Genomic DNA, 27,140 nt, shown 5'->3' with positions numbered 1-27,140 from the left:
TTCTGTTGCGGAATGTTTGGGATTGGCTGTTATCTCCAACATGTTTTACGCACTGCAATGAAACAGAGATGTTCTGGCAGCCAGGCACACAATGGCACAGGGTTATCAGCCGTGTCACTTCAGCTTGTCTTGCATTGAAAACACCCCCTCTGTTTCACGGGAAGGTGGTCTAACATGTGCTTGGCCTGCAAAAGAAGTATGTCAGCCGGGGTCATAACTACCACTGAGGACACGGGAGGTGGGTGGGAGGTCATGCATTTTTTGCATTGAAGCGCTAGCATTCATTTGTCACAAAGGGTTTGAATAGGTTTTTAAGGTTCTTGTTTTCAGGCTTCTGTTGGATTGTACATAAAACCTCTCTGAGTAAGAACATTTCTCTAACAAAGACATGCCAAATGTTATTTATTTTCATTGTACCAGCCTACATCAACAACTCTCGCCCATAAACTGAACACAACAATGTCATTTTGATAGTACTTTTCTTTGATGTTACATTGCAGAATTGTTGGGGGAGTTTCTACTGTGTTATGAAGAAGGAAATTCAACCAACTATCTGTGAGGTCTGTCAACATGTGTGTTCTCCTTTTTCTGTCAGTGGAAAAGTTGCAGCCTACATCTGAGCCTCATCCAGAGTGAAATATTTTAATAATCTTATGATTATGGTGAGATTTTTAACATTACACATAACATATGCATGGTTGATTTAGAGTAGGAATCCTGCCAAGGTGGAAAGACACAAGATATCCTCCAGATTTCCTGAACTATGAATCACAAAGCTCTTAAACTGAAATTGAAAATGTGCCATCGTGTTCAATTTTATTCGTTTTAAGCAGGTCTCACTAAATAACCAGCATTTAAGTGGCCTTTAATGCTTAAGGAGGTCGAATTTGTAGGAGATCCCATGTGAATACATTCCTTTCTCTTGACTAGATACAGATTGTATTGCTACAAAGGGAACATAATTGAAATCAGTCAGAGAGTTATTGGGTGTGGTCCTTCCATCTGATCTCTTTTGTTCTCTTTTCAGTTGTAATTTACTAAAGAAACAAGATACTGTTTTTTTCCATTCATAGAGAAAATAATAAAGAAACAGGTCATTGTGAAATCCCTTTCACTTCCTTCCCTTAATGTGTGCAGCACACAAGCACAACTAGACCCCATTACAAAGGCTTTTAAAACTGTCATATGTAGCCCACACATTTTTTAATAAGCCAACAAAAAGCCAGAAGAGATTTCTGCTGATTTAAGATGATATCATGTTGAAATTTAGTTATTTTCTTTAGAATTTAAGAGATGTCAGTTCATCATTATTTAAGAAGAAACTGGACATAAATTTACACATCATTTGGTTCTTTATCCAAACATCTGCATCCAAAATGTAAACATTTATTGCACTTTTGCACTCTGTGAATTATTTGTACGTAAATAGGGCCATGGCACAACCCAGTATCAGCCATGCTTTAGCTGTCAGACAGATGATCTCACATTTGAGTCTAGAATACTTTTACAGACAAGTTCATGGTTGACTCAATGACTTCAAGGTGCCCAGGTCTGTAAAACAAGCCCCAATTCCCTGAATGCTGCATACCAGCAAACTGCCCAAACGTCTGCTTTCATAGAACTGCTCGCACTTGTTGATAATCAATTAATCAAGTGCATTTGATTAGCGACAGAACCTGCTTGCCAGTTGGTCGTTTTCTTCTCTTTTTTGCAGTTTTTCTTATCATTGGCATTTGGGATGAATTTGTTGGGACGTCTGGGAAAATTGCGGTACTGTTTAAACACACCTGAATGATCCAGATCAGCAAACTGCCCAAACTTCTTCTTCTGAGTTGCTCACACTTGCTGATTATTGCTCAATCAAGTGCATTTGATTAACAGCCAAATCCCTGCTTGAAGGTTGGTATGAGGTGTGTGTGCTCATCTGCTGTGTTCCGTTTCCACCAAATGCGATGTGATGCTCGCCAAAGGACATTGTTCGACAAGTCTTCAGAAGCTACTTAAGATGTTCTGCCATTAAAGACAAGAGCCTTTCTCTTGGCAACCCTTCCAAACAAGCCATACTTGTTCACTTTTCTAAATGTAATGTCATAAATTTTAAAATTTTGCATGCTAACTGAGGCTTGTAGCATTTGGGATGTAGATATTAGGTTTTTGCAATTTAGGACCTGACCTGTCTGACCTTGAGATGAATTTGCTGGGACTTCCAGTCAATTAACTGATGATCAGTTAATTGACTACATTTGATTAGGAGCTACCTATTGGCTGTCACTTAATGTCGTATTTCCCATAAAAGCAAAAAAAAAAAGGCTGCATCAAGTCCAACAAAAACTTTTTTTTTTTTTTTTTTAAATGACTTCATGTGAGATTTGGGGGAACTTGTGGATTTGGAGTTAAAAACCTGATGGGGAAGTTAGAAATATAGAGAAACAAACCAGCAGCTATAGGATTGACAGTACAGTATGTGCAACTGGAAGCTATTGTCTCCTTAATGTAGTCATTGTGTATAAGCAAATGCATTCACTTCAGTGGGAACCGTGCCCCAGGATCAGTTATGTAAATACATTCTGAACACAGAGAAAAGAACTTGCTTACAAAGTATAAGTGGATTATATTTGACAAAAAGTAAAATGCCAAACTTACTTAACAAATACCCCTTTTTATTATTTTTGACCTAGCAGGTCATTTTCCCATCTTCATTTTTACTGATGAGGTACACATTCAGACCGAAGTAATGAAAGTCTAATTAAGTTGGGCAGAGCCCAGTGAAAAATGGGCCACTGTGACCATGTCTGTCTGAGATGTGGGAACTGAGGTCACACATGAAAAGGAGGGGTTTTTTTCTCATGATAAATGACCAAGTGAAAATGAAAATAGTGAAGCACAAAAATAAAGAGGACAACAACAACAAAAAAGATCTTCACAATACTGTGGTTTGGTTAAGTAGGTTGCGCGAACAGAATTTTTAAAATGCAACTAACTGTGGTTACCCAAGGCCACATAGCTATGGTCTGTGAACACTTTCTGAGCTAGATGGCGAGCAAGTGGAATTTCTTCTGTCTATTGTGAAATTAGACTTTAGACTGATGAGACGAGACAAAGAGCAAATTAAATGCCACTGTGGATTTTACATTACATTGTTATAATTCTATTTCCTACAGTGTATGAGGGGCACTGACAGCTGATTTATTTAAAAAAATAATAATAAAATAAGATTGCGCTCTAAGAACAGTGGCTGTGAAAGTCAAAACAATCTGTGCTTTAATCACAGACACCACAGTAGTTTACTGCAATACGAGATAAGAAATAAGATCCACCAGAGGAGGCAGGATGGGGAGATCGATTACTCTGAGGTTTCCCATGATTCTGACTCTCTCCGGGGAGACCGAGCTCCTGCTCCAGCGCTGCGTGGGTCTCTTAACTGTCATTATCACCGATGGGAGCCACAATAGGTCAGGGAGATGAGATAACATTGTGAGCAGTAGAGCAGCAGGTGAGAGGCTCAACAGGGCATGATTAGGTATCCGGGTCCCAGGGTGTAGCATTGCCTGGGGCCTCGGGGGCCTCGGCCCCACCATCTGCCAGGGTGAATTCTTCTCACTGCACAGGATCTGCTCAATAACAGCACAAACTGTTGCTGAGGGGCGTTCCTTTGAGTTTCTCCTGTTACACTTCATAGGGAGAAGTGTTACACTTTACAGTGCAGGTCTTTATTTACCTTCTCAAAACACGAACTCAAAGAATTCAACAAAACAAAAGACCAAAACTTCTGGTATTTCTGTAGTAATTCTGTTATTTATGTAGTTTGTATTCATTAGCAATAGATGCCTGTTCGAGTACAAATGAATATACATTCCATGAGGACACAAATCACCTGGTTTATCTGAAAATAGCACATGTTTAATATGTAATCCAGATTCTGCCTGATCAGGGCTCCGGTGTGAGGCCATCACTCAGCAGGAGCACACCCCGGGGCTGCTCTGATGACAGCCATGCTGGATGGTTCACACATGACCCCAAAATTGCTGCTGCACACAACACCCTGTCCTGTGACCCGCCAGCACCAGCCGCCCTTTTGATCTGATGACATGGTGTAAAATTGGAGATGCCCACCGCAGTCACACATGCCAAACATGCAGTTTGTATGACAGGCAGGCATGGACGCCGAGAATATTGAATTAGTAGATGTCGTGTAAATCTGCAGTGTAGCTGCATGGCTCTCGACTTACCAGACAGACCAGGTGAGCAGTTATCAATCAGCGTTTTGTAACAGATACTCTTTGAAGTGTTCGAATTTTGCCCTTCAGCGAACATTCACTCACATGCAAACAGGAAACATAAGGTTAATAAAAGCATGTTTTTACAAAAGCACCCACAAACTGATGAGTCTGCAAGTGAAGAGCAGCAGCCACATCTGCTAGATCACTTAAAATCAGTTAAGAAGCTCAAGGTGCTGCTTTAGATAACGGACACTGATAACTGTGACCAGAACCTTTAACCTTAAAGACATAGATCTTGACATGCCTATTAGCCACCATATCCACTTTCACTGGCTTTAACTGAAGGCCATCCAAACCCATATTTAATATATATGACTGCAGTGAGCAGCCTGACCACATGGCACTTTGTTTGTGGCCGAGAATCGTGTCATAATAATACGCCTTTGGACCCTTTTTGTCCGTTCAAAAATATAATGGAATGGCCAGATGTGGAGGGTGACCTCATGTTGACCTGTAGTGGAGTCTATAGTGTTTGTGTTGTGCACCCTAGCAGGCCGCCACAGGGAAGTGGTGGGTTTAATGGTTCTGTATTATATTGCAGTAGAAGAAAAATGTCTGTAGCAATATAATACATTTATCCCTCATAAGGTAGACTTAAATTTAGAGGTGATTTTTTGAGATTCGGGAAACAAGCTTACCTTCGTGTTGAACAGTCTGTTATTTTGTCTGTAGTACAGACCACAGAGTGAAAGACTTTATCTGTTAAAGCCCAGGCTACTCTGTATTACACAAAACAGTCTCTGCATCTGCTCAGTCCATCAGGTCTGATGCCGCTAACAGCCTCCAAACAGCCCATGATCAGGCTCCAGCTTCGGTGGCTTTGCAACCTCCTGCTGGCTCACCAGAAGGTCTCTGTTTTGATTGTTTGATTACCCTCACTGGGATGACCCTTAAAGTTAACATCCCTACCATTAGGTACACAAGTAAGCATGGCTGCAAGCATGCTCCATGACTCTGGGTAAACATGTTGGCAGACTGGAGGAATGTGAAGTGACCTGGCTGTGTGTCCACTGTCATGGCCAGAAAATATATAGATAACAATGTTTAAAGAGTACTATTGAACAGAAGAACATGTTGCAATACTGCTGTTTGCAGATATTAGCGTGCTGAGACCCCTTTTATATGAGTGTGCTAAAAAAATAGGCTTTTTACAGAATACATTTGTTTCATATGCACAGAGGGCCCGAGTAAGCCACCAGTGATGGATGCTCTACTAAATTCCACTCTACACAGAATCTATCTTCACTTTTTGTGATGCCTCCAAATGGAAACTTGAAATTAGTTTAGCAGAAGCGTGACTGGTTTCTCCATCTCAAAGCTGAGCCCTGAATTGCAGGGCTTGTGTTTCAAGAAGTGAGGATGAAAATGCAAATCAATACAGGTTTTTTTTTTGTTGCTGTTTTTGAATTCAGCAATCAGACTTGCGTGGAAGAAAATACACAGAACAATGGCACAAAGAAATGTATGTCTGCATCTTGTGCGTCAGAAGTTTTGAAAAACTCTTTAGCTTAAATGATTAGCACAGTTTATCTTAGCTTTCTGGATCTATGCACAACAACAGCAACATCGCCAGGCTTATCTACCCGTACATATCCATCACAGTTTTGACAGTCAGTTTTGGTTTATTATGGTTGCTCAGACTTCTTAAGGGATCAGACCTCTGCCCTCAGACAAACACTCCTTGGGAGCATGCTTGCACTCATGTGGGCTGGGGGTCCTTCAGGGCCATCATGCTCCCTGGGGTGTCTGCTTGTGAGAGAGCCTGTTATTCCGAGAACATCCTGCAAGCCCTCCCACCCTCCCGTAGTGTCGGCAACGAAGGAGAGAAAGAGCTGGGAAAGCCCCGGTACAGAGGACAATTTGTGGTTTGAAGCTGGGACACTGCTGTTTAGGTAAACACTGCAGCATGGGTGGAGAGCTACATTATTATTATTACAGCAAAAACAAAAGTAAAAACTGTAATTGAGGGAAATATTTGTTTTTCCATAGCAAAGCTTCAGAAGAACAGCTGCTCAGTCTGCTAATCATTAAATGACAGGACTACTTGCATGGCTGAGCTCACATTAACCACTTTCTCCTTTTCACATCATCACCATATGTCCCACAATCACTAGAGCACTGAGAAAAAAGCATGTACTGTTAATAGTGACTCCTCTGTCACGGCACTCAGCTAGCAGACGGTGAAGGGGGTGGGGGGGGGTGACTGATTCCCACACAGAAGAGCTGTCAGCTTCTCAAGCAGAAATAAGGACAAATGCAAATGAATCAGCTGAGAAGCACACTTGTTGTGTATTTCTCTGAATCTCAGACACACTGAGCATCTTTGGGCCTTAACAGTACAAAATAATGAGGTCATATTGTGGCTGCAGCATTATGCAAGTGTCATTTTACATATCCAAGAGATATGATTTGAAAAAAATCTATGTAATGTATTTTATTTATTATCATTATTAATTCATGCATTAATTTTACATTTAATTACATTGTGGTTTGTTTGTTTGTTTTTTAAGTATAACTAATACCATTATGTTTAATTGTACATACATACAGATTAAATTCAAACTGAATTTCTATTATTGCTGCTGCCCACCTGCAGTACCTTAATGGCCCAACAGGAGGCCCTGAATCACACCTTTGGAATCACTGAAATAGACATTAATGTAATTCAACAGTAATCCAATATTATTTCATATATTATTATATAACTCTTCTTTCTGTGAGAGATGAAAATGCATATTTTATGCATATTCATAATTCATTTGTACTTTTCTTTGTTTTATTTTTTTTTACCACTGTTGCCACTTTTACTTTGTTGTTTATTTACTGTATTGTACTATTTTGTGAGATCAATAAAGTATATTCTATCTATTGTTTTATTCTTATTATTATATTTTATTATTAAAAATTCTATTAACATAATTTTTATTTACAAAGCAAGTATTGTCATTTGTTTCATGAATGATTGCAATCGGACAAAATCTGGTGGCTAATCCATTTACCACATATGTTAGATTCAAGAGTAAATAGATTCAAACAGCTATCTGTTGCCCCCTGCTGGTGATAATAGGGAGATTGGTTAGGAACAGGTTGATGCATTTTGATTGCTTAAAAAATAATTATGAATACATGCTACAGCATGACACAGTGTTTGAGTGAGACACTATGTGGGGTTTTTTTGTTTGTTTTTTGTGCACAAAACTAATTGTTTTTTTAGACTCTCAAGACTCTCATGTGGAAAAGTGAGGTTGAAGAGGTTCATTTGCATCTTCCATCTCATTGGTCCAGTAGTCATTTCATAATCTCTTTTGTGCTTTTAGTGCCATGTCTAGCAACTGCATGGATTTAATGCTTTTTACAGGCTAATTAAAAAACATACTTATTAAGCTAAATGTTCCATCATTGCCAAGCTGCTTTAACTAGTCTTCAGTTAGGAAATAACTCTCTTTCAGCCTTAGGACACCCAAGTTATTGAAGGTAGAATTATTTACAATTTATCACTAAAAGCATTTGTAGGCTACTAGAAACACCTGCCAGCTGCAGTAATGTACCTTGTAGGGACAATCTATAGGATTTATTTCATTAAAACAGTAGAGCAGCCACCCTGAGAAAGACCAATAAAGCTGGTAAGTGAACTAAAGCACTGAATATGAAAATATAGATTCAACTTTATCTACTCAACTTCAACTATGTTTAAACCTTCCAAAGCCTCACCTTGTTTGCATTATTTTGTCTACTAGTTTTGAGAAAAACAAAGTACACTCTCTTTCATTTCTAAGGTTTAATTTATGAAGATGTAAAAACATGTTTTCTGAAGCAGGGCTTAAATTACCTCAAACTATAGTCCAGATGAACTACAAAACATATTACACCATGCGATTAATAATCTGACAACAATTTGAATCAAAATTCAAAAATTTCAATTCAAAATTCAAAAAAATGTGTGTGACAATCAAGTCCACCCTTATTGCTTACACGGGAAACAATAGGGAAAGCAGCAAGTGTGAGAACATCTATAAAAGAAAATGAAAGGACTTCTATTTTATATCCCAGTCTTGGCAGTTTGCTGCAGCATTCTGGTGTTAAAACAATGTTAAGGAGGAGATAAAACTGTTAACAATCTGGGAGCAATTGTTCCTCGGACTTGGGAACAATGCTCTTTAAATCTTGTAGAGCCAAATATAAGGCCATCTGTTTGACCGATAAAGCTTGGTTCAAACCTGGTCATGCAACAGTATAATGATCCCAAGCACAGCAACAAATTTACAATAGCTGAAAAAGACAAGAATCAAGATGTTGTATTAGCCAAGTCCACACGATTAAAATGCTGTGCAGAGCAACCCTCACTAAAGCAGTAAGAAAGAAAGTGGGCCCAAACTCGTACCCAATAAAAAGACTGATAGTCTTTGTATGCAGTCACTACAGTTCATTGTGCTGTTTTTAAAGGTGAACAGTTTAGAAACACGCTGTTGAATCTTGATGCATTTTCACTCACTGCTTCTGCATTTCTCTTTTGTTTTTGTTCACTCACAGTATGTTATTTGTTGCTGCTCATCCAGGCTTGTATTTAAATAATTCTAGAACCAGAACTTTTTTGTGCCCTGATAAATTTTAGAATTGAAAGAGAGTGTACCTTATCATGACTGTAATTCCAGATTTTATAGACTTTTAGACCAGGAAGCAGAGTACCCAAAATTAAAATACTTAATTTTCATACGAGTACTTCATAAATGCATCAATAATATTGTTACAGTGACCAGTAATACGTAGAGTGCTGTCTCTTTATTATGCTCAAACTACTGGAAATAAAGCCACACAAAAATGTTTTATATTTCAGTCTGCTCCAGGAAATTTAGCCAAGATTTTCTTTATTTCAAAATGAGACAAATTAGCCGACGGCAGACATCTCGTTCAAAGTCACATCTAAAACTTCTGGAACTGCTTCTTGGCTCCAGCGGCCTTTGTCACTTTGAGGACGTTAAATCTCACTGTCTTGCTGAGGGGTCGGCACTCCCCGACAGTCACAATGTCTCCAACTGTGACGTCTCTGCAGAAGACAAAACAAACAAAGAAAAAAAAAAAAAAAAAAAAAACAGTGCAAAGGGGAATTTAATATGGGTATGCATGTCCAAAAATAAGTTGACAGAAAATGTTGTCATACTGAAGCAAAGCTGCATCAGTTTTTGCCAAAGGCAGTGTCGTCAGAGCTTCCTGAGCTTGGAAGACCATCGTGAGAAAAAACATCATATGCAGCAAAATAAGAGGCTTTGAAGGAACACAGTTATTAAGTAAAAGGTTATTTAACAAAACATAATGTGAGGTGCTATACCTAAAGCAAGGTGACAGATGGACCGAGAGGTTCTTGTGCCTCTTCTCAAAGCGGTTGTACTTGCGGATGTAATGCAGGTAGTCACGTCTGATGACAATGGTCCTCTGCATCTTCATTTTGGTCACCACACCTTCAGACAGACAATGGACAGCATTTTGTGTTATACCAATTTCTATAGTCATAAAATGGCACTGGATAGATTTAGAAAACTGCTCTTAGTACTTTTGTCACTAGACTACATCAGTGTTGCCATTAGGCATTGTCGTCAGAACCCAAAGGGCTTGGAAGACCATCGTGAGATAAGCATCATTTGCAGGACAGTGACAAAAAAGGAAGACATGTGGTTTCTAGTAAATTACACTGTTCTGGCTTCATTTAAAATAAAGTTAAGTTTAGGACGTCTGTAAAAACACTTGTCTGTGCTACGAGACATTCAACTGACCAGAGAGAATACGGCCACGGATGGAAACATTTCCAGTGAAGGGGCATTTCTTGTCAATGTAGGTGCCTTCAATAGCCTGGAGAAAAACAAACATGTTACTGTACATGAATGAGTGATAAGACTATCAAATCTAACATGAAATCATAATCACAAGTTTGCATCAGTGTTGCCAAAAGGCATTGTCGTCAGAACCTTGCAGGCTTGGAAGACCATCGTGAGAAAAACATCATCTGCAGCTTACAACCAAATACTTGTTAAATGTATTTAAACGTTTGAAAAATGCCTTGAATTGATTCATTTACCTCTCTTGGTGTTTTGAAGCCCAGCCCAACACTCTTGTGGTAGCGAGGAAGCTTTTCCTTGGTCTCCTTGCCACCATCTGTGATCAGAACACGCTTTTTGTTCTGGAAGATGGTAGGCTGCTTCTGATAGGATCTCTCGGTCTGGTCAGAAATACAGATCAGCGAGTTAAAGCTTTGAAATAGAAATCACATCACCTTCACCACGCATTTCTCTCACACGCCGCCGCTCGTTAGTCGACTTAAGACTTACTTCCTCTCACTAAAAACTATGTTCACTTTTGGTTAATATGACATGCAGCCTAACAAGTTACAGAAGACGTGCCTAAACGCTAAGACTTAACACGCAAAACATGCAAAGAGTAGAAGCCGTATTAATAGGGAATGGTAAGTAATAGCACGCTAAGCTAACCAGGCTACCATTCCGGCTACTTGAGCGCTGCACGAGGGAGTACAGAGGAGCAAAAAATGTTGACTATAAGCGCGTAAATGTAGTTTGAAGTGACTCGGGAACAAATATAAGAACACTATAATGGCATATACTTCATTCTAGATGAATAAAAGGTTTATTAAAGTGTAAATATGTCGATTTAAAGTCACCACGCCGTTTTGCCGAACATACTTGTGCATCCGCCATCTTTGCCAGCCGAGTCGTAAAGAGGCCTGTGTATGCGCGCGACGGACGGAAGACACCGAGGTACGGGAAATGACGTTCATTTAGGCGAGGCTAAAAAAAGATATAACAGACTTTTTTTTGGACTAAAATTACAGAGTTATCGTACCACTTTACGTGCGGTAGGGGACATTATAGTTTTTCCCTATTTCTGTTGCCTATAGTTCTATTTGTATATTTGTAAATTAAACTAGAGGGTGAAAAAGTGAGGGTGGCAAGTGCCGCCCACTGGTACGAACAAATAACTGTTATCACGTGATTGCACGGGAACCAGAAACGACCCAAACAGAAAACAAGATGGCATCACACCCGGGAGGAGGCGATCAAGGTAGTGGCAGCTATCGTCAACAAATAAAATACATATATTTCGACTCTGACAGTGTCGGTGGGAGTCCGATAGACACAGATAATGTGGCGCTTTAACAGTTAACATTTAGTTTGCCGCTTTATTGCTTGCTAAGTGTATCGTTAACATGGATAGGGCTTAGTTTAGCAAAAGTAGCTAAACGTTAGCTTTGCGTTAGCACTGCGTTGTGTAGATGTTCGCGTTACAAAGAGTAAGCAAACGCGTTTGACCAAAAGCGAAACGTACAGATTTGGAAACGGCATCCTTTTGACATTAAAAAATGGCAAATTTCCTCAGTTACGACAGTGTTTAACGCGAATTAACTTAAATTAATACTATCAACTAAATAACTAACACCAGATTTGATGTATTGCCTTTGTATATGTTACGGACAAACAGGTGTCTAGAGTTGAGTTGAACAGGAGATATAAATAATTTACAAAAACAATAGTTTTAAAAACGTGTTTAAACTAATTGTTACGAAAAAAAATACCTACGATGAAACTGAGAATTGACGTATAATTTTTCTATCATCTAAAGTGATCTCATAATAATATGGCGCAATGCTTATTTATCAGCATTTGAGTCATCTAATGAGTGTCTACCTTTGTCTTTCAGGGAATTCCGGAGATCAGATACTGGAAGTCGGAACTATTTTGTTACAGGAGTGAGTACACACTACACTCTTGGGTAGCAGTTATATGTGGAATATATCATTTTTGTGAAGGAAATCAACTTGATATAAGGGGTTAGGTGTAAGGAGTTTGAGTGCCTTTGTTGACTTGTTTCAGAAGGAAGAGCTGGTCACCTACCAATTGCAAGGCTGTTTGTTTGATCTTCTAGGTTGCATGTCAACATAAATAGTGAATCTCATGTTGACCTTGACACATCCGTCAGAGTGCTAGTGTCCTAACGCTGGGTTAAAAGTGCTTTGGCACAAAGAAAATATGTATCATATGTGAACGAGGCTTGTTGTAAGAAAACACATTCAACGCTCAAAGAGAGTAGTAAAGTGCTATATATAAGTAACAGTCCATTTTGAAAGTGCTAATGTGCCAAGGTTCAATGATGACAACCAGCTTAGGTAACCAGGTCATCTTAACCCCTTCACTTTGGTTTCTTGCTGTTGAACTAGAGAAAATGTAAGATGGCTTACTGTTGTGTATTTGTGCTGTATAGTTTCATCTATGAGCGAGTTCAGAGGCAAGGAGATGGCAATAGGGCAGTGACGAGAGAAGAGCTTGGTGGAAGCCAGCTGACTGACCCAAAACATAAGAAGCTTGCTCAGTGCCTGCAGCAGATTGGAGATGAGCTGGATGGAAATGTAGAGCTCCAAAGGTTGGTAACTTGTCTGTGTGCCTCTTCAGGCAACTTTAAAGGCGTGGAGTATTATGATATGCAAGTTTGTTCAACTATAACTGTAATAACTAAATTATTTGCTTACCATTATTCAATCTTTTTCCCTAGAATGATAAATGACTCTTCGCTTTGTCCCACAAGAGAGGTTTTTATGAGAGTGGCCTATGAGATCTTTTCAGATGGAATATTTAACTGGGGCAGGGTGGTTGCACTGTTCTACTTTGCATGCCGACTCGTTATCAAAGTACGTGAAACTGCTATGTTTGGTATTTTAAAATTAATAAATAACAAAAGTAAGGCATGTATTATTGAATTAAAAAAAATCTAAAGATCTTCTCTTTACACCTTTACAGGCTCTTGTAACTCAGATTCCGGATATTATCAGAACCATTATCAGTTGGACCATAGACTATCTCCGGGAACATGTGATCAACTGGATCAGGGAGCAAGGTGGCTGGGTAAGGAGCAAACTAATAAACCTAATTTATTAGCAATAATCTATGTGTCCATATTAATTTTCCTGTCTTTTCGGCATTTTTAGGAGGGTATTCGCTCCTACTTTGGCACACCAACATGGCAGACGGTCGGAGTTTTCTTGGCAGGAGTCCTTACCACTGTTCTTGTCATTCGCAAGATGTGAGGGGAAGCATGAAGAGCAGAGAGGAGAAAGACAGCAAGAATTACAATTGAGGGAAATGGCACAGGAGGAAGAAGAATGCAGAAAGAAATACACTCAACAGGAAGAACTTATCTCGAATTAATTGTTCTTCATTTCTGCCTCTTATTCATATGTAAGAATTGGGAGTTGGACTAATAGCGCTGTTGCACTCAAGATGCCTATGCCACTGGGGAAGCGAGCTGTGCAGGATTACGTGCACAGAATTGAAGGATGGGGAGAGGTTGTCAAGACTTGAACAAGGAATGCATTTTAATTAATTTATTTTTTACTTGGTACACAAGTCACTGCATTCTGTTTTCTACCTTAAATGATATTATGAGAAATGTTTTGATCAAATTAAGAGTTTCCCTTGTTTTGTTTAGTTTTTTGCTATTTTTTTTCACAGAAATTGCCTTTCTGCTCTTCCCACTCTCTCCATCCTTTACATCATTGTCTGTATGCTAGCCAATCCACATTCTCATGTATTTGTGAGTGTTCACTGGTGTAAATCTGTAATGTTCTGCTGGCACTGAATGTGTAAGGTGGTCATATTCGATGGAGTTAAAGAGATATTTTTGCGGAAATATTTAGAAAACGGTATATATTAAGAGAACTCTGATAAAAGTTTGGGTTTAATTAACCCCCACTTCATTTCTCTTCTTCCAGTAGGTGCAGCACCCAATTCTTCTATATAAAGTTATGTTTACGTTTAACATGAATCATCAGATGGTTAAAAAACAGTCAAATAATCTCTCTGAAAGGATAGTAAAAGAACTGCAATCTTGTGTAATATACAATCATATGGTGTTTGGGGGCATTTTGACCAGCATTCTGACCTTAACGTGACACTCAATAATTCTGTTACTTCTCGGTGTTCTTTTGGTCTACTGAAGGTTTGACGCTGCAGACACAGAAAGCAATGGATTGCTCACAGATTCTTACCTCACTTTACACATATTCAAAGTACTGTATTTTGTACGTGAGTTATTCAAACTGCGACTTTGTCTAAACAGCAAAAGTCTTTTTATACGTTCTTCTTGTTTGTCAGTGCCTTGGTGGTTTTTGTTTTCTTTTTTAACTCTGAAATCATTTTGATATTCTCAAGTTTTCACCTTTTCTATATCATATTTGTAAGAGTAAAATTTCCTTCAAGTCTCCCTTGAAATCTTTTTGCAGTGACTTTGTATGCTGTAATATTAAAAATAAATCTTTTAACTATTATCTGTAGCTGTGCTTTAATCACACACAGAATGTTGACTATACTAAAAAGGCTTACAGCAGTATGATCTCATAAAATATGGCTCAGACTTTTTGCCATCAGTCACACCCCCTACTTTTTCTTACGTCAGTAAATCAGCATACCAGCTATTCCTGTTTTCCTGTTTCTAGAAAATGCATATGTTGCTGGAAATGTAGAGACAAATAGAAACTTAGTCTCCCGAGAGGTGTTTGAACTTGTATAGATCAACACAAACAATGTGCTAGTTAGATTATACATTAGTGTCAATTTTTAATGCAAAGTAAGACACCAGGAAGCACACTGATATTTTTTAATGTCCAAGTTAAGACATCAACCTTTTCATTTTTATAAACATAACCCAAGGCTTAGTAATCCAAAGTATAGCCTTCAGATAATTTTGGAGAAATGGTGGATTATCAAACTGATAAATAATCTTTAGATATTAATAATTTCTCCTCTGGCATTAGCCTTGCTCTGCACCAAAGTTTCTGGTAAATATGTCATAGTCATCAGTCACCAGACTAAGGCCTTTCTTTTATCATTATTATTATTATTATTAATTAAAGGATATTGGATATAACCTTAAAAGGCTGAAAAGTAAAATGAGACCAACTTTATCCTAATAGGAAACCATTATATTTATTATAGTAATAGTAATAATATAATTAGTAACTATATAGCTGTAACTTCTAAATCATGTGAACTATCAATTTATAAGTATTACAAACTTGGGTTTTTTTTATGAAATAAAAAGAGAGATCAAACTTTTTTCACAGACTTCACAGTTTTCTATTTATTGACTCAACATAAACATTGACACATGCAACATTACAAGACACAATGCTAAAAATCAATCCTCTTTTATATTTCATTTTATTTTTAATTTACGATATTTTAGGCAAAAGCAGTTTGTTAAAGTGGAGGCTCACAAATGTTTTATGGTCCCTCACACATCAACAAAAGCCAAAGACACTTGTTCGAAGCACAACATGAAATGATGAGCAGTTAATATGAAATTGCAGCTGGAATAAAGTAGCTGAGGGCTCTATCGTGTTTCCAGCATGCCATCTTTGATTCTCCATCTCCAAGAAGTGCTGAAGTCTGGAGCTGGAAAACAGCGGAGCTCCAGGCCGGACTCTTGTACCTCCTCATCGTGACCTATCTGCTGGCCGTGCTCAGTTTTCAGTGTGTAAACCCTCTCAGAGATCTAAATCAGACACAGATAAACGTCAAACTAGTATAATCTTCTATTTTTTCTACTTAAATGGACAAACAACATATACTTTTTGGATATAATAGTGTGGGATTCTGTGAGTATACCTCACCTGATCACTGATTCCAGTGGCAATATGGCCCACCTTCACCCGACGCATCTCTCTGATCCGGATTTTCTTATCACTAAAGTCTCTGATGCAGACATCCACCCCTGGACCAATCATAAAGCAGAGTGAGGCACATGACCAAAGAGAAAAAAAATTATATACAATTAGGTATCATATTAAACAGAAGAGCTTTTTATCTCACCTTCAAAACAGCAAGGTGGTGGCTGCTGTGTGTGACCCAGGAAATCCAAACTGAACACCTGCACATCTGGCTGGCTATTGTAGGAGAAGACACCGGAGCTGAGGTCGTCTCCTGGGCTCAGAGACCAGCGGCCAGAGTCCTGGAAAAAGGGGAACACAAACCAAACAGTAGGTCTATTATTTCTGCTGTTAACCAAAACAATAGGCCGCCAGAGAAGTTCTTTTAAAAACTGTTCGCCTAACAACATGTTTTCCCTGATATTTTGGCTTTATTTCTGCTCTGCATTTTGATTTACCTTTTTGTCCCATGGTTCCCAGTTCGAGTAAGGGTCACTGCTGAGGCAAGACAACAACTGCTCCTGCATCTCAGCAGAATGAAGCTGGGAGAGGCTGCTCAGATAGAAATCTGCAAACAAACGAAAAAACAAAAGCATACAGAGTTCAAGCATCTGCCATACTTAACACCTGAAATTAAATACAGCTTAAAGAAAACCTCACCTCCAACCAGCTTCCGTAGCTCAAGTTCAGGTACCGTGGTGATTTTGTTGTCCCTCTTGTGGCTCAGCTCCGAGATCAGCATTTGTGGTTCATGAGGCGAGCCTCGTTTCGATTTCTTAGAATCAGCGTCTGCCTCTTCCTCATCAGTCAGTTTCTTTGTCCTCCTCCCTGTTGTGATCAGCTTTTCCATGGACTCTTGGTGCATCTCTTCATCCTCAAAGTCAGCACTGCTGCTGATGAGTTGCATGGAGTCACTTGGTTTGTTGGTGTTAAGCAAGGGCTCTAAATAGGGACCCTTCACTGGGTTGGTGAGTCCTCCAACTGCAATCAAATCAATAAAAATTAAATGAACTTATGTACCTACGATAAACTGATTAAAAAATGTATAGCAGGTATTACTAAACTCAATGTGGTCAACTGATGGTCACTAAAAAGAGCATTCCATACCATATAAATGCAAAATAACAAACTCTCAATTGTCTGTAAACTCACTGCTGAAACCACCATCAAGCCAGATGCAGTGCAGATTTACCTTCTCTTAGAGCTCTGTCAGTTTTTTCTCTGAGGTCAGTTGCTGATGATCTCTTCAGTGGATCCTTCTGGAGTCCTGCTTTTATAACTTCAGCAGTGAGAGAGCCACAGTCAGGTGGGATCTCTCTCAGAGGCGGGGGCTCGTTAGCAATCTGTAACCAATCAACCAAGGAAATACAGTCAAGGCTTGATACGAGTACTCTAAAGAACAAACATCTGTCAATAAAGTATTCGAAGAATACCTTCAAGTAAAGGCGACAATTATAGTATCTTGTCCAAGGCTGACAACCATTGAGCATGTGCAGTAACATACAGCAGCTGCTCCACACATCTGCTTTAGCTCCGCGGGGTTCTCCTTTTATTATTTCAGGGGCCATGTGAGTCTCTGTGCCCTTCAGATCTGTAATCAAATACATTGAGAAAATTGTGAATTCGGACATGTAAGTGGAGAAATTGCACATCTTGCCAAATTACTCAGTGACAAAGTATTTACCTTTGGACCTACTGAGGCTCTGACCCTGATTGTCGAGCCTTTCGGCATGTCCAAAGTCACATAGGAAGGTGTCTCTACCATCGTCCGACAGCAACACGTTGTCGGCTGTGAGAAACAAGTAGAGTCAGTAATCCATTGCATTAATCTGTGTGCTGCTGTGTGATGTCAGTGGTGCTTGGTTGATTTCCATGACTTGTGCTGTGTAGTTTTTAGATGACATAATTAGAAACAGGGCAGCTGCTTAAACAAAACAGTCTAAGACAAAGGAGCCAAATGAATGGAAAATATGAAGTCACACAGGGACAGCTGCTGTGCTAAACTCTTTAATGTGGAATGGATGTGGAAACTAGTCACAAACCGTACGCAGATAAAGAAGAGATGTGGTATTATTGTCTAGCTTTTCCTGAGAAATTACAGACAGCAGATGGCGCTTGAGATACACCACAAAACATGTCTTGTCAGCTCTTAAGATATTCTCTGTCTTTTTTGCTCTTCCTCAATCTCAGTTTCTGTTCTGTTTTTGTGTTTCCTTTGTTCTTCTATATAACCCTTTCCACTTTATTTTCATCTTCTGTATTCTTTCTGTCCATTGTACTTTTTCTCCTCTTCTTCTCTTTCGAACTACTTCCTGCTCTTTGTCCCATCCCCCCCCTCACTTCGTTTTGTTCTCCCTTTCTCTCTCGCTCTCCTGATTTTGTGCACATGCGCCGTGTCTAGAGAACAGCAGTGAGTCACACTGTGGGAAATTCCCAGCCCGTCTTTTTCTCTGTGGTAATCTGGTTTCACAACCCAGGTGCTTGAAGATCAAATCTAGACTGTATCTATGACACTTGTGTTCCAAACAACAGCTGCGCATAGACACAAAATCCTCTGATGAGAACTAATTACAAATCTGACTTTCTCTCTGTCTTTTTTTCAACTTTCCACTACCACAACAAGTAAAAGTCAAGCTGACACATTTCTTAGTTTTACTGTTATTACTATTGTTCTCTAGCTGTTAATGTTCATAATGAAAGTGTTGTGAGGCAGTGCCAATATCGATATATTGTTACTTTTTTGGATTTAACATTTACATTCCATACTTTATCACTCGACAACATCACCAATATTTAGGAAGTCACAGGAACAGTCCCAGTCATTATTAATTTGTACATTATATAGAGATAAAAAGTGGATAAAACTTAACAACTTCACTTTGTGGATTTATTTGCTGTTGTAAGTTGATTAAATTACACTAAATTTCTTATAAAAGCTCACTCTTAAGATACGTGTCATGAATAACCACATGTGTTGATGAATGACTTGAATGGCTGTTCAGTCATAAAGTGGGCACACCAAACATCATAAATATGAGGCTAACATTCAAGTCATCTAAGATTTCAAAGGTATGGTAATTGTATAATATACCTTTAATATCGAGATGCACCACCCTTTTCTTCACTAAGTACTCCAACGCTGTTAAAACTTGAGAGTGGTAGTGGAGACTTAAATCCTCTGGCAGTCGACCACGTTCCACTATCAGCTGGCCCAAAGAGCCTGGAATAACACAAAATGTTAGAGCAGGACAAAGACTGTTGTCTTAGTAATATTTACCAACAGAGAGCATCTGATTAATCTTTTCCTCTGGGTTATGGCTTGTAAAGAAGCCAGCATTTAATGACAATGGAAAAATGTGTCAGGTATATCAATGTTTATCAGGAAGGGAGCTTGCGTCACACGTTTGGTGCAGTTTGGACAAACACTCTTTGAGTAAGGTCAACAGTCATTTCGAGCATCCCAGAAACACCCACTTCCGCATCTCAACACTAATCACATCCGTATTTTTCTGCACTTGAACTCAGTCGACTCAAGTTCCATGTACTGTACATGTTTGTGCACTTAATTGATTCCATCTGTTTCTTGAGTTTAAATGACAACAGGAGTAGTTAGTATCAACAACATACGCTGTGTGTGAAGGGAAGATAGTGGGATTGTTTACCAGCTTTGTGTTCCATCAGAAGGACGACATTAGGCCCCTCTCTAACCACTCCAAAGAGCTTCACCACACGAGGAGATCTGAGGGCACTCCACGCACCCACCTCCTCACTGTTGAACCTCTTCAGGGCAATCTTTGAGAAAAAGATGGAATATAAAATACTAAGATTATGTACATACTTTTATACAAGACTGTTTTTATACAAATCGATATGCTGTAAATTACCTTTTTGGCAGCAAATTTGAACCCACTGTTCACATCTTCAGCACTGTGTACTTCACCATAGGAGCCTTCCTTGATGAAGTGCTGGAGGACATACTCTCTCCCTTCTTTGTATTCTGAGTCCACAGGCTGAATTTTCTGTCAGGAAGAGACAAACAGGTTAGTTTGGTTCAGCCACTTTTCAAATCAAAACATACTGAAGCAAGCAGACTGAAGCAAAGCAGAACTTACTTCATGATAAAAAATGAGTCCCTCATTGCTAACAGAGTCAGCTTCCGAGAACTCGTCTTCGTCTTCCCTAGTCTCCCTCTCCACTTCTTTGAAAAATGGCCCTGTGTAGCATGGATCCCCCTGACTGACACAGCCTCTGAGCCCAGCAAGGGCCAGTGAGCAGTCTCCCACACTGCTAAGAGAGTCTGAGCTGCTGTTGTGCTCATATGACCGAACACTGGAGAGGTTACCCAAAACTGGCCAGTTCAAAGGGGAACAGCTTGAGCCTTTGTTGTAAACTTGTTGGCTGTAAAAAGAAGCCCTTCGGTCGTCTTCCTCTGAGCTTTCAAAGCTGCTACAGCAAGAGGTACTGAGATCGCTTCTCTCTTCAACAGAAGAGTCCCCCTACAAGAAGAAGAAGAAGAAGAAAAAAAAAGTTCTTAGACAATATAGTGTTTACATCCTCTGATAAATTTGCTCTAGGCTTAAAAATTCAAGGCCTAAAGAGGCGGGGCTGTTGGAATTCAATGTTTCACTTACACAATTTAGGAAGGGTAATGTTTACATGGGAACTTCTAGAGATTAGGACCCTATTGTTGAAGACGATTTAAATTCTTTTAACAGCACAGCATACTAAATATTAACACATTTTTGAATCCAGTTTCATAGTCAAGACTCAGAGAGATGTGATGAGTAACCTCACCAGGATCGGGATCAGAGAACTTCCACTTTCTTGTTCAGGCACTCCAGAAGGCATTCGACGTCTCTGTCGCTGCTTGTCCTTCTTCTTCTGCTGCTTCTTCCTCTTCCCCTTACGTTTCTGTCTCCTATGGGTACTCTTTCTTGAGGAGAGTATTGATGTGCTTGCTTCCTGGATGGTGGCCATTGTTTGGCACGCCACATTGTTTTGGTCAGATGAAAGACTTCAAAAGAAATTCGAAGAAAGCAAAAGGAATTTAAGGCATGTTTACACAATTCAGCACAGACCCTTAAACAGAAATTTTATTTATAATGCGGAGAATGTCCCCAAGATCTTACCTGGTGGTTAAGCATTTAGGGAAGGCACGGAAGGAGCGGTCATAACAGGACGGGCTGAACTCTTGGGAGTCCTGGGTTTCACCTAAACGAGCACAGTGTTAATGTAAAATTGGCTCACAGGAAAGTTCATTGATGTGATACACTATAAAAATAAGATATATTTACATTCTGCCTGAGCAACAATGGTTGAGGTCTTGAACTGCATTTCTTCCACTTGTTCTGCAGTTCCATGTGTCAGGAGTTTAGTGAGTTTATCAGCAGACCACTTTTGCGTAAATCCCATTTTGCCATCCTTCCCCTCATCTTGCGCCTCCTCAGTCTCCTGCTCTGCATTGGAGCATGATGGATATGTCCCCTTCAGGTCAGCTTTTGGTGGTCCAGTGAAAGGCGCTGTTGAGTTGAAGAGCCTCTGTCTCACCGCCATGTTATCTTCTAAATCTGCAAGAGACACAAGCAGCTGATAAATAACGATCTTCCCTATCAACTGTCTCCTGCCTTTATGTTTTGTCTTTAATCTTAAATAAGAGTTAATCAATTTCGTTTTAGTTATAGATGCCTGGGTTGTTTGTGTGGCTATAACCAGAGAGTTAAAAGTAACTTTTTTAGTATTATTATTTAAATATTAATTAGTGAATTTGTCTTTGGTCGAGGGCAACATATTTGGCTCCTTTATAAACCGAGCTTTCGATTTTGATGAACACGTTACTTCAGAGCTCACAGTGCGTGATATTTATTCAGTTAGTCAGATGCTTGCTGCGACTCATCAAGAGTGACCTTTAGAAATGTTGTGAAGTTTGTATAAGCATAAACCATTTCTCCAAAATGTAACAAAGGACTTTTATCTGCTAATGTGAGCGTGGGAGTGAGGATACCTAAAAAGGGGAACAAATGGATTCTGAAAACTAAACACATCTCAGGTTAAAGGTTGCAATGCATTTTGCTGTTTGCTTTTGTTCGTTTTTTCTTAATTTTTCGTTCTTAGTATTTTTTTCAGTTTGCATCTATGGCGCACTTTGCAAATACTTTCCACGGTGCCATTTGCCTGCTGTAATCGAGCACAACAGAAAAGCTCATAAATCTGACTGAAGATCCGACTGAAAGGTTTACGACGGAAATATACACCCATGCATAAACGCAAAAATAATTTGATCTGCTTCATTATGGCTCGTTTGAAGTTTAACATATTTTACTGCGCCACACATGGTTAGGAGCGCAGATGAACTGAAACTGTGAAATTTGAGGTGGGCAGATGAGACAGGAAATTAAACCCCGGCCTTGTTTTCACAGTTGCAAACTCTGTCGCTCAGTGCATGCAGTCTGTTTCAGTCAGAGGAAGTAACCTAGGCAATGCCTGGGCTGCACAGCCTGGGCTAATTTGAAATAAAGATTTGCATGGCTGCCTGTTCACACCTTAAAAGTTATTACCAGCACAACAGGTAAGACTGTAAAACCAACACAGGAAAACTACATGCAGTTTAAAAGGCACAAACTGAGAACTACATTTAGAGCACTACAGTTGCAATTAGTTGCATCAGTTTGTCCATTACACTAGCAGCTTATCACACAAAGATTAAGCCTAAATTCTTGACTAAAACAATCACATGCACACTACATGCTTTTGCTGCTGACAACACCAATAAAGTATAGATACAAGTAACAATACAGCAAAAAATAACATCAAAACATAATCAAAATTACGTTAAAGCTGTTTGAGTTTATTAATGATACTACCTTGTACGCAGACTTCATGCACCGCAAGATTATCTAGAGCGAAGCAACTCAACTGTCACTTCCGTCTTAAGACGCTGCACCACCACACCCCAATGAATTTACGTGGAAAGGAAATAGAGAAAACCCCACTGCAACAAACAGGCACAAAAACAGACTCTGTATGTGTGAGCCAACGTAGCGGGCAGACATACCAATAGATGCCAGTCTGAACTGCATTCTCAAGTATTTGTTCTGAATAACCTGTCATCGACACGAACTAGGTGCTCCGTTTGCGTGCCTTCATGTTCGACTTTTCAGTAACGACTCGGCTCAGTCGCTGCCGCTTTGCTTTCTGCTCTCCTGATGCTGGCTTTCAGCCAACTGGGGGGAGGAGCTGGCTGACTATGACTTATGGGAAATGCATCTACACTTCCCCATATTCCCCCCTCCTTCTGCTCCCTCTAACAGGGCTGGTTTACTTGCTCTGCCCTCTTGAGTACTACCAATTAAAGGATCAGGTTTGCTTATGGGTATGGTGACAAACAATAAAATGTGAACTATGAACTGTGATGCAAGTAGTGGTAATATCTAAACCCTTTCAATCTTTGCATACTATCAAGATACAGGGTTTTAATGAGGAATAAGAAAAGGATATGATTAGTACAGCACAGCACCGAATTCAAATTTGTTCAAAAAGCAAAAAATCAGTTAAAAAAGTTTCTTTAATGGGTGAAAAACAATTTCAATTCTGTGTGCACTTTAAACCAGGTAGTCTGATAATCACCTGGAATGGACAGTCAACTTTCTGTACACATTCACACCACTAAATGTGAAGGGATTTGTGGCCTTTCATTTGCTCTGATATTCTAATAAGTGCATGCCCTGTAGCAAGCCAACATTCAAGAGCCCGTCACATGTCATGTCACACGCCCACATTCTCCACTATATGTCCTGTTGTTAAAACAACAAAGAGTTTCTTTCTTTATGAACATGTGGCAGTGTGAAAACTCACATTATGAGCATCTTCTTGCGAAAAATTATTTCCGAAAACAGTGTTTAGACTGAGGCAAGCGTATGAGCTGTCAATAATCTGATGGCTCTATCTGAAATAATCTCACTTGCTTTTCTCTTGAGCAGAAAAACAACTTAGTCATATAAAAACCACTACAGGAAACTCGGAACACCACTTGACAGGTTCTGGTACATGCCTTAATCGAAAAGCTCAATGGAAGTTGCTCACTCCACCCCTACTGATAAGGAAACTGTTTGTCATGACAACAATATCTCTGCTAAACCGGCATAAGCTTAAGGACACAGGTACAGACATTGTAGACAGTCAAAGCATTTAGAATTTTGTTTTTGGTACTCTATTAGTCACCAACTTCACATATTATGACTCATAAAAAAGGCAACAATTAGTACCAATTATCAGTTCGTCTGCCAATCATTTTCTCATTTACTCATTCTGTCTAGAGCTGAAATATTTAGTCAGTTTAGCCACAACATTATGTGCAACAGATTAACTGTGTGACAAAAAAAAACTGTCAAAAGTTACTAGTTCAAGGTTCAAGATTTTAAGGTTTCTTTTAAGATGTCACTGTGACCAGTGTTTTTTGGGGTGGGGTTGTTTTTTGCTTTGCAATTTGCTGGTTTTGATTTTTAAATTTCATGTTTTTAATTGCCTCTTCATATTATTAAAAGCTTGACAGAAATTCTGCTTTGTTTTGGATGGATTGTTTTAAGCTGTGAATGAATCTGGAAACAGACAGACAGCTCCCTGGTACTACTGTAAAACAGATAAGAATCGGCCTATATGTCTCAGCTTGGGGCACACCACCAATTCTGACCATATTCCAAACTTCATTTCTAGAAACCCTATACCTGAAATGAATCTCCAATGTACTTCACTATTGCCATATATTGCTCATGCAGTCCTGAGAATATTTCACTTTTTGCAAAAGAAGTCTGTGCAACTCTAAGGTCATTTTTTAACTTCTGTTCCAACTTTCTGCACTGACAAGCATGCATGGCATTTTACTAACTGGAGAAATGGCAATGACTGATTATCAAATTCTGCAAATTCATTTTGCAGGTCAAGTAATCAACACTAAAGTCTTTTCATTTACATGCAAACTGAACCTACACTTCCCTGTCGGTGTCACCAGAAACCTAAACAATTATGCTTTAGAGGAGTTTTGCACCCTAAATGTCTACACATATCTAATAAACATGTAACTAATAGTGCACACTATAAACTTTAATCCATAATGACCTTTGCTGTGGAAATCTTGAACTAAACTGTAACAAAACATACAGTTGGTGACTGTACAGCTTCTGCTGCTCTGTTTCTCTCACAGAGATTAATGAAATTCCAAAGCCTTTAGTAACGACTGCTAAAAGGAACTCAGAAAACACAGGCAAGAGTTCCTTAAGAGAACCGGTGGCTGCTTCTCAGGAAAGCATTCCAGTCCTCAACTACACATTCTAAAAGATTGCAAAAAACACATCTGCAGGCACACATTTAAATGCAGCTCCAAGTACTCAGTCATACCTCTTGTCTAATGTCTAACAACTTCCCTTTTTCTAGTTACTTCCTCAATATTAACTTCAATGAAGAAACAGTCAGTTACAGTAAGAATGCATAGTGTGCATTGCTGCACATTATTTCCATTAAACTGAGATGTTCTATAAACTCCTTGCATTTTAAAAGAATGATTACCCAGGAAAATTCAGAGCTAAGCCATTGTTATTAATGTTATCCCAGTTTTTCTGTAAACATTACTGGGTTCTTTGACAAATTAAAATTAATTCGGAAAACAGTTTTCTCATGAATCAATAATAGAAATGTGTATTTGACACCTCACGAAAAACATTCTTCTCCATTTCCCAATGCTATCCAACATAGGTTTACTAAACATGGCCAAAGTCAACAAATCTAAAAGCATGTATATTATAATAATGTTCTACTAAGCTGCAATCTTTCTATACATTTTCTATATAGTGAGTTCATCTTAATACAGTCATATTTGCACTTTCTTGCTATCTTGCAAAGAAAATGAGAACAGGATATTTGCACAGGAGGAACAAAAGGTTTTTCGTTTAAGGGTGGACTTGGACCAGAGCTGCTTCGCTTGTAAATGCAGGCCAGGAGTTTGACTCTGGGCCAAGAAAGATCCAGCAAGCATTGGTGCATTATGGAGGCCCAGCATAACTTGGACCTGAAAAATAGGACCTGCCAAGAGTGACTAATGTAAACAATTACATCTGGTGAATGTAACTGTTTAGTTCTATCAGATTACATGAGGGCTCTAATGTTTAAATGAAACAGATAAGAGCATAAAAAGATATATGACTGCATATATTGCGACAACATATAATAACATACATAACGGCTATTCTTATGAGGACTCCTATAACAAATATAGCAAGTTTTTTTTTTCTATCACTAATATGCTCTTAATTTTTTTTTTACCAGGTAAGAACATCAACATGTCCATGTTTAGAGTTAGTACAGCCTTTGTGACAAAAAATAAAAATAAAATGAGGGTACCACTGAGAAGTATAAGCAGTACGACGGTAATTATATTCTGTACGGTAAAATCTACAGTAAGCCACTATAACAATTTACCTACCAATGGTCACCTTTGATGTTTAACTATTTAGCGATTCATTTAAAATGAACATAATTTGACTAAACAGTAATTTCATGTGTATACACGCGCTGTTATTGTGTGCACGCGCACTAACTTCCTTCTAGCCACATTCACCGCCATTTCACATAAAACTTAGGCCCAAAATGTTTGAACTATTCGTTAAACAGTCAAACATGTAAATCGAGAAATCGAGTTCTCGACAAACAGCGGGAAACACTGAAGTCAGAAAGCTCTTAACTTCGTTAAACCGTTTATGATAAATACTATATATTCTTCACTTACCGTATTTCCCGTAACTAGGCGTCGGCCGATGGCGATCTTGACATCATGTAGCTTCTTTCCTGTTTCCGCTTGAATTTCGAAGTAGTTTTTGGGTTCCCTTAATTTTTACAATAACAACATTTAACGCCAGAATGCAAAGACATATTGCGCTATTATTAATCACTGACTGTAACAGTATGTTTAAATGTTGCTCGGACCGAGCACAATGTTTGCGTGTGGCTGTAAGGTATAGTTGTGCTTTTAATTTGAAGATAAAATGCACTCTCTTCATGTAAGTGTCTGTTTTTAATTTAAAGACAAGAGGATAAGCGGTCGTGCAGCGGGAAAGGGGAGCTGTTTAATAAACTGCACATAAAAAGCCTTTGTTTGTCTGTTTGTTCTA

General features: G+C 39.0%; 3 protein-coding genes and 3 non-coding genes across 9 annotated transcripts; 1 reads left to right on the top strand and 5 right to left on the bottom strand.

Annotated features, from left to right (window-relative positions):
- Positions 1-9,101: 9,101 nt before the first annotated feature.
- On the bottom strand, positions 9,102-11,100 carry rps11 (ribosomal protein S11). Its single transcript, XM_040046337.1, has 5 exons — positions 10,970-11,100; positions 10,351-10,491; positions 10,049-10,124; positions 9,607-9,736; positions 9,102-9,324 (listed from the first exon to the last, which is right to left on the bottom strand). Exons 1-5 carry the CDS (start codon positions 10,982-10,984, stop codon positions 9,201-9,203), a joined length of 486 nt encoding a protein of 161 aa, XP_039902271.1. The 5' UTR covers positions 10,985-11,100; the 3' UTR covers positions 9,102-9,200.
- LOC120714243 lies at positions 9,445-9,529 on the bottom strand. Its single transcript, XR_005691383.1, has one exon. It is a non-coding gene; the product is annotated as a small nucleolar RNA SNORD35 (small nucleolar RNA).
- LOC120714248 lies at positions 9,838-9,921 on the bottom strand. The gene has a single exon (XR_005691385.1). It is a non-coding gene; the product is annotated as a small nucleolar RNA SNORD35 (small nucleolar RNA).
- Positions 10,200-10,283, bottom strand: LOC120714239. The gene has a single exon (XR_005691381.1). It is a non-coding gene; the product is annotated as a small nucleolar RNA SNORD35 (small nucleolar RNA).
- Positions 11,101-11,268: 168 nt separating the features above from the next.
- On the top strand, positions 11,269-14,271 carry LOC120742852 (apoptosis regulator BAX-like). Of its 2 annotated transcripts, XM_040046329.1 has the most exons (6): positions 11,269-11,348; positions 11,985-12,033; positions 12,546-12,704; positions 12,834-12,969; positions 13,079-13,183; positions 13,267-14,271. In XM_040046329.1, exons 1-6 carry the CDS (start codon positions 11,318-11,320, stop codon positions 13,363-13,365), a joined length of 579 nt encoding a protein of 192 aa, XP_039902263.1. In that variant the 5' UTR covers positions 11,269-11,317; the 3' UTR covers positions 13,366-14,271. The 2 variants fall into 2 exon arrangements, with proteins under 2 accessions (XP_039902263.1, XP_039902258.1); XM_040046324.1 differs by lacking the exon at positions 11,269-11,348 and having other exon boundaries at positions 11,915-12,033.
- Positions 14,272-15,388: 1,117 nt separating this feature from the next.
- map3k14a (mitogen-activated protein kinase kinase kinase 14a) lies at positions 15,389-26,852 on the bottom strand. 3 transcript variants are annotated; one of them, XM_040046313.1, is made up of 17 exons: positions 23,085-26,733; positions 22,845-22,972; positions 21,279-21,551; positions 21,114-21,195; positions 20,779-20,998; positions 20,097-20,480; positions 19,869-20,003; positions 19,647-19,776; positions 19,076-19,204; positions 17,669-17,773; positions 17,418-17,575; positions 17,177-17,327; positions 16,645-16,965; positions 16,443-16,552; positions 16,148-16,286; positions 15,949-16,049; positions 15,389-15,830 (listed from the first exon to the last, which is right to left on the bottom strand). In XM_040046313.1, exons 3-17 carry the CDS (start codon positions 21,535-21,537, stop codon positions 15,669-15,671), a joined length of 2,586 nt encoding a protein of 861 aa, XP_039902247.1. In that variant the 5' UTR covers positions 21,538-21,551; positions 22,845-22,972; positions 23,085-26,733; the 3' UTR covers positions 15,389-15,668. The 3 variants fall into 3 exon arrangements, with proteins under 3 accessions (XP_039902247.1, XP_039902235.1, XP_039902225.1); XM_040046301.1 differs by lacking the exons at positions 22,845-22,972; positions 23,085-26,733 and adding an exon at positions 26,759-26,852; XM_040046291.1 differs by lacking the exon at positions 22,845-22,972 and having other exon boundaries at positions 23,036-26,733.
- Positions 26,853-27,140: the final 288 nt, after the last annotated feature.

Source organism: Simochromis diagramma, unplaced genomic scaffold (genome assembly GCF_900408965.1).
Source record: "Simochromis diagramma unplaced genomic scaffold, fSimDia1.1 OVJJ01000321.1, whole genome shotgun sequence".
NCBI classification, from domain to species: Eukaryota; Metazoa; Chordata; class Actinopteri; order Cichliformes; family Cichlidae; genus Simochromis; species Simochromis diagramma.
This window is presented reverse-complemented; position numbering and strand designations above follow the sequence as displayed.

Coding starts and splice junctions, on each gene's coding strand:
- rps11 (XM_040046337.1), bottom strand. Junction 9,737..10,048: donor CCGTGGCCGTATTCTCTCTG/GTCAGTTGAATG, acceptor GTCTGTCTGAAG/GTGTGGTGACCAAAATGAAG. Junction 9,325..9,606: donor CATCTGTCACCTTGCTTTAG/GTATAGCACCTC, acceptor TGTCTTCTGCAG/AGACGTCACAGTTGGAGACA.
- LOC120742852 (XM_040046324.1), top strand. CDS start 11,930: ATGCTTATTTATCAGCATTTGAGTCATCTAATGAGTGTCTACCTTTGT. Junction 12,034..12,545: donor GGAACTATTTTGTTACAGGA/GTGAGTACACAC, acceptor TGTGCTGTATAG/TTTCATCTATGAGCGAGTTC. Junction 12,705..12,833: donor GGAAATGTAGAGCTCCAAAG/GTTGGTAACTTG, acceptor CTTTTTCCCTAG/AATGATAAATGACTCTTCGC.
- map3k14a (XM_040046291.1), bottom strand. CDS start 23,060: ATGCAGTTCAGACTGGCATCTATTG. Junction 19,205..19,646: donor TCTGATGGAACACAAAGCTG/GTAAACAATCCC, acceptor GTGTTATTCCAG/GCTCTTTGGGCCAGCTGATA. Junction 16,050..16,147: donor ACCACCTTGCTGTTTTGAAG/GTGAGATAAAAA, acceptor TGATTGGTCCAG/GGGTGGATGTCTGCATCAGA.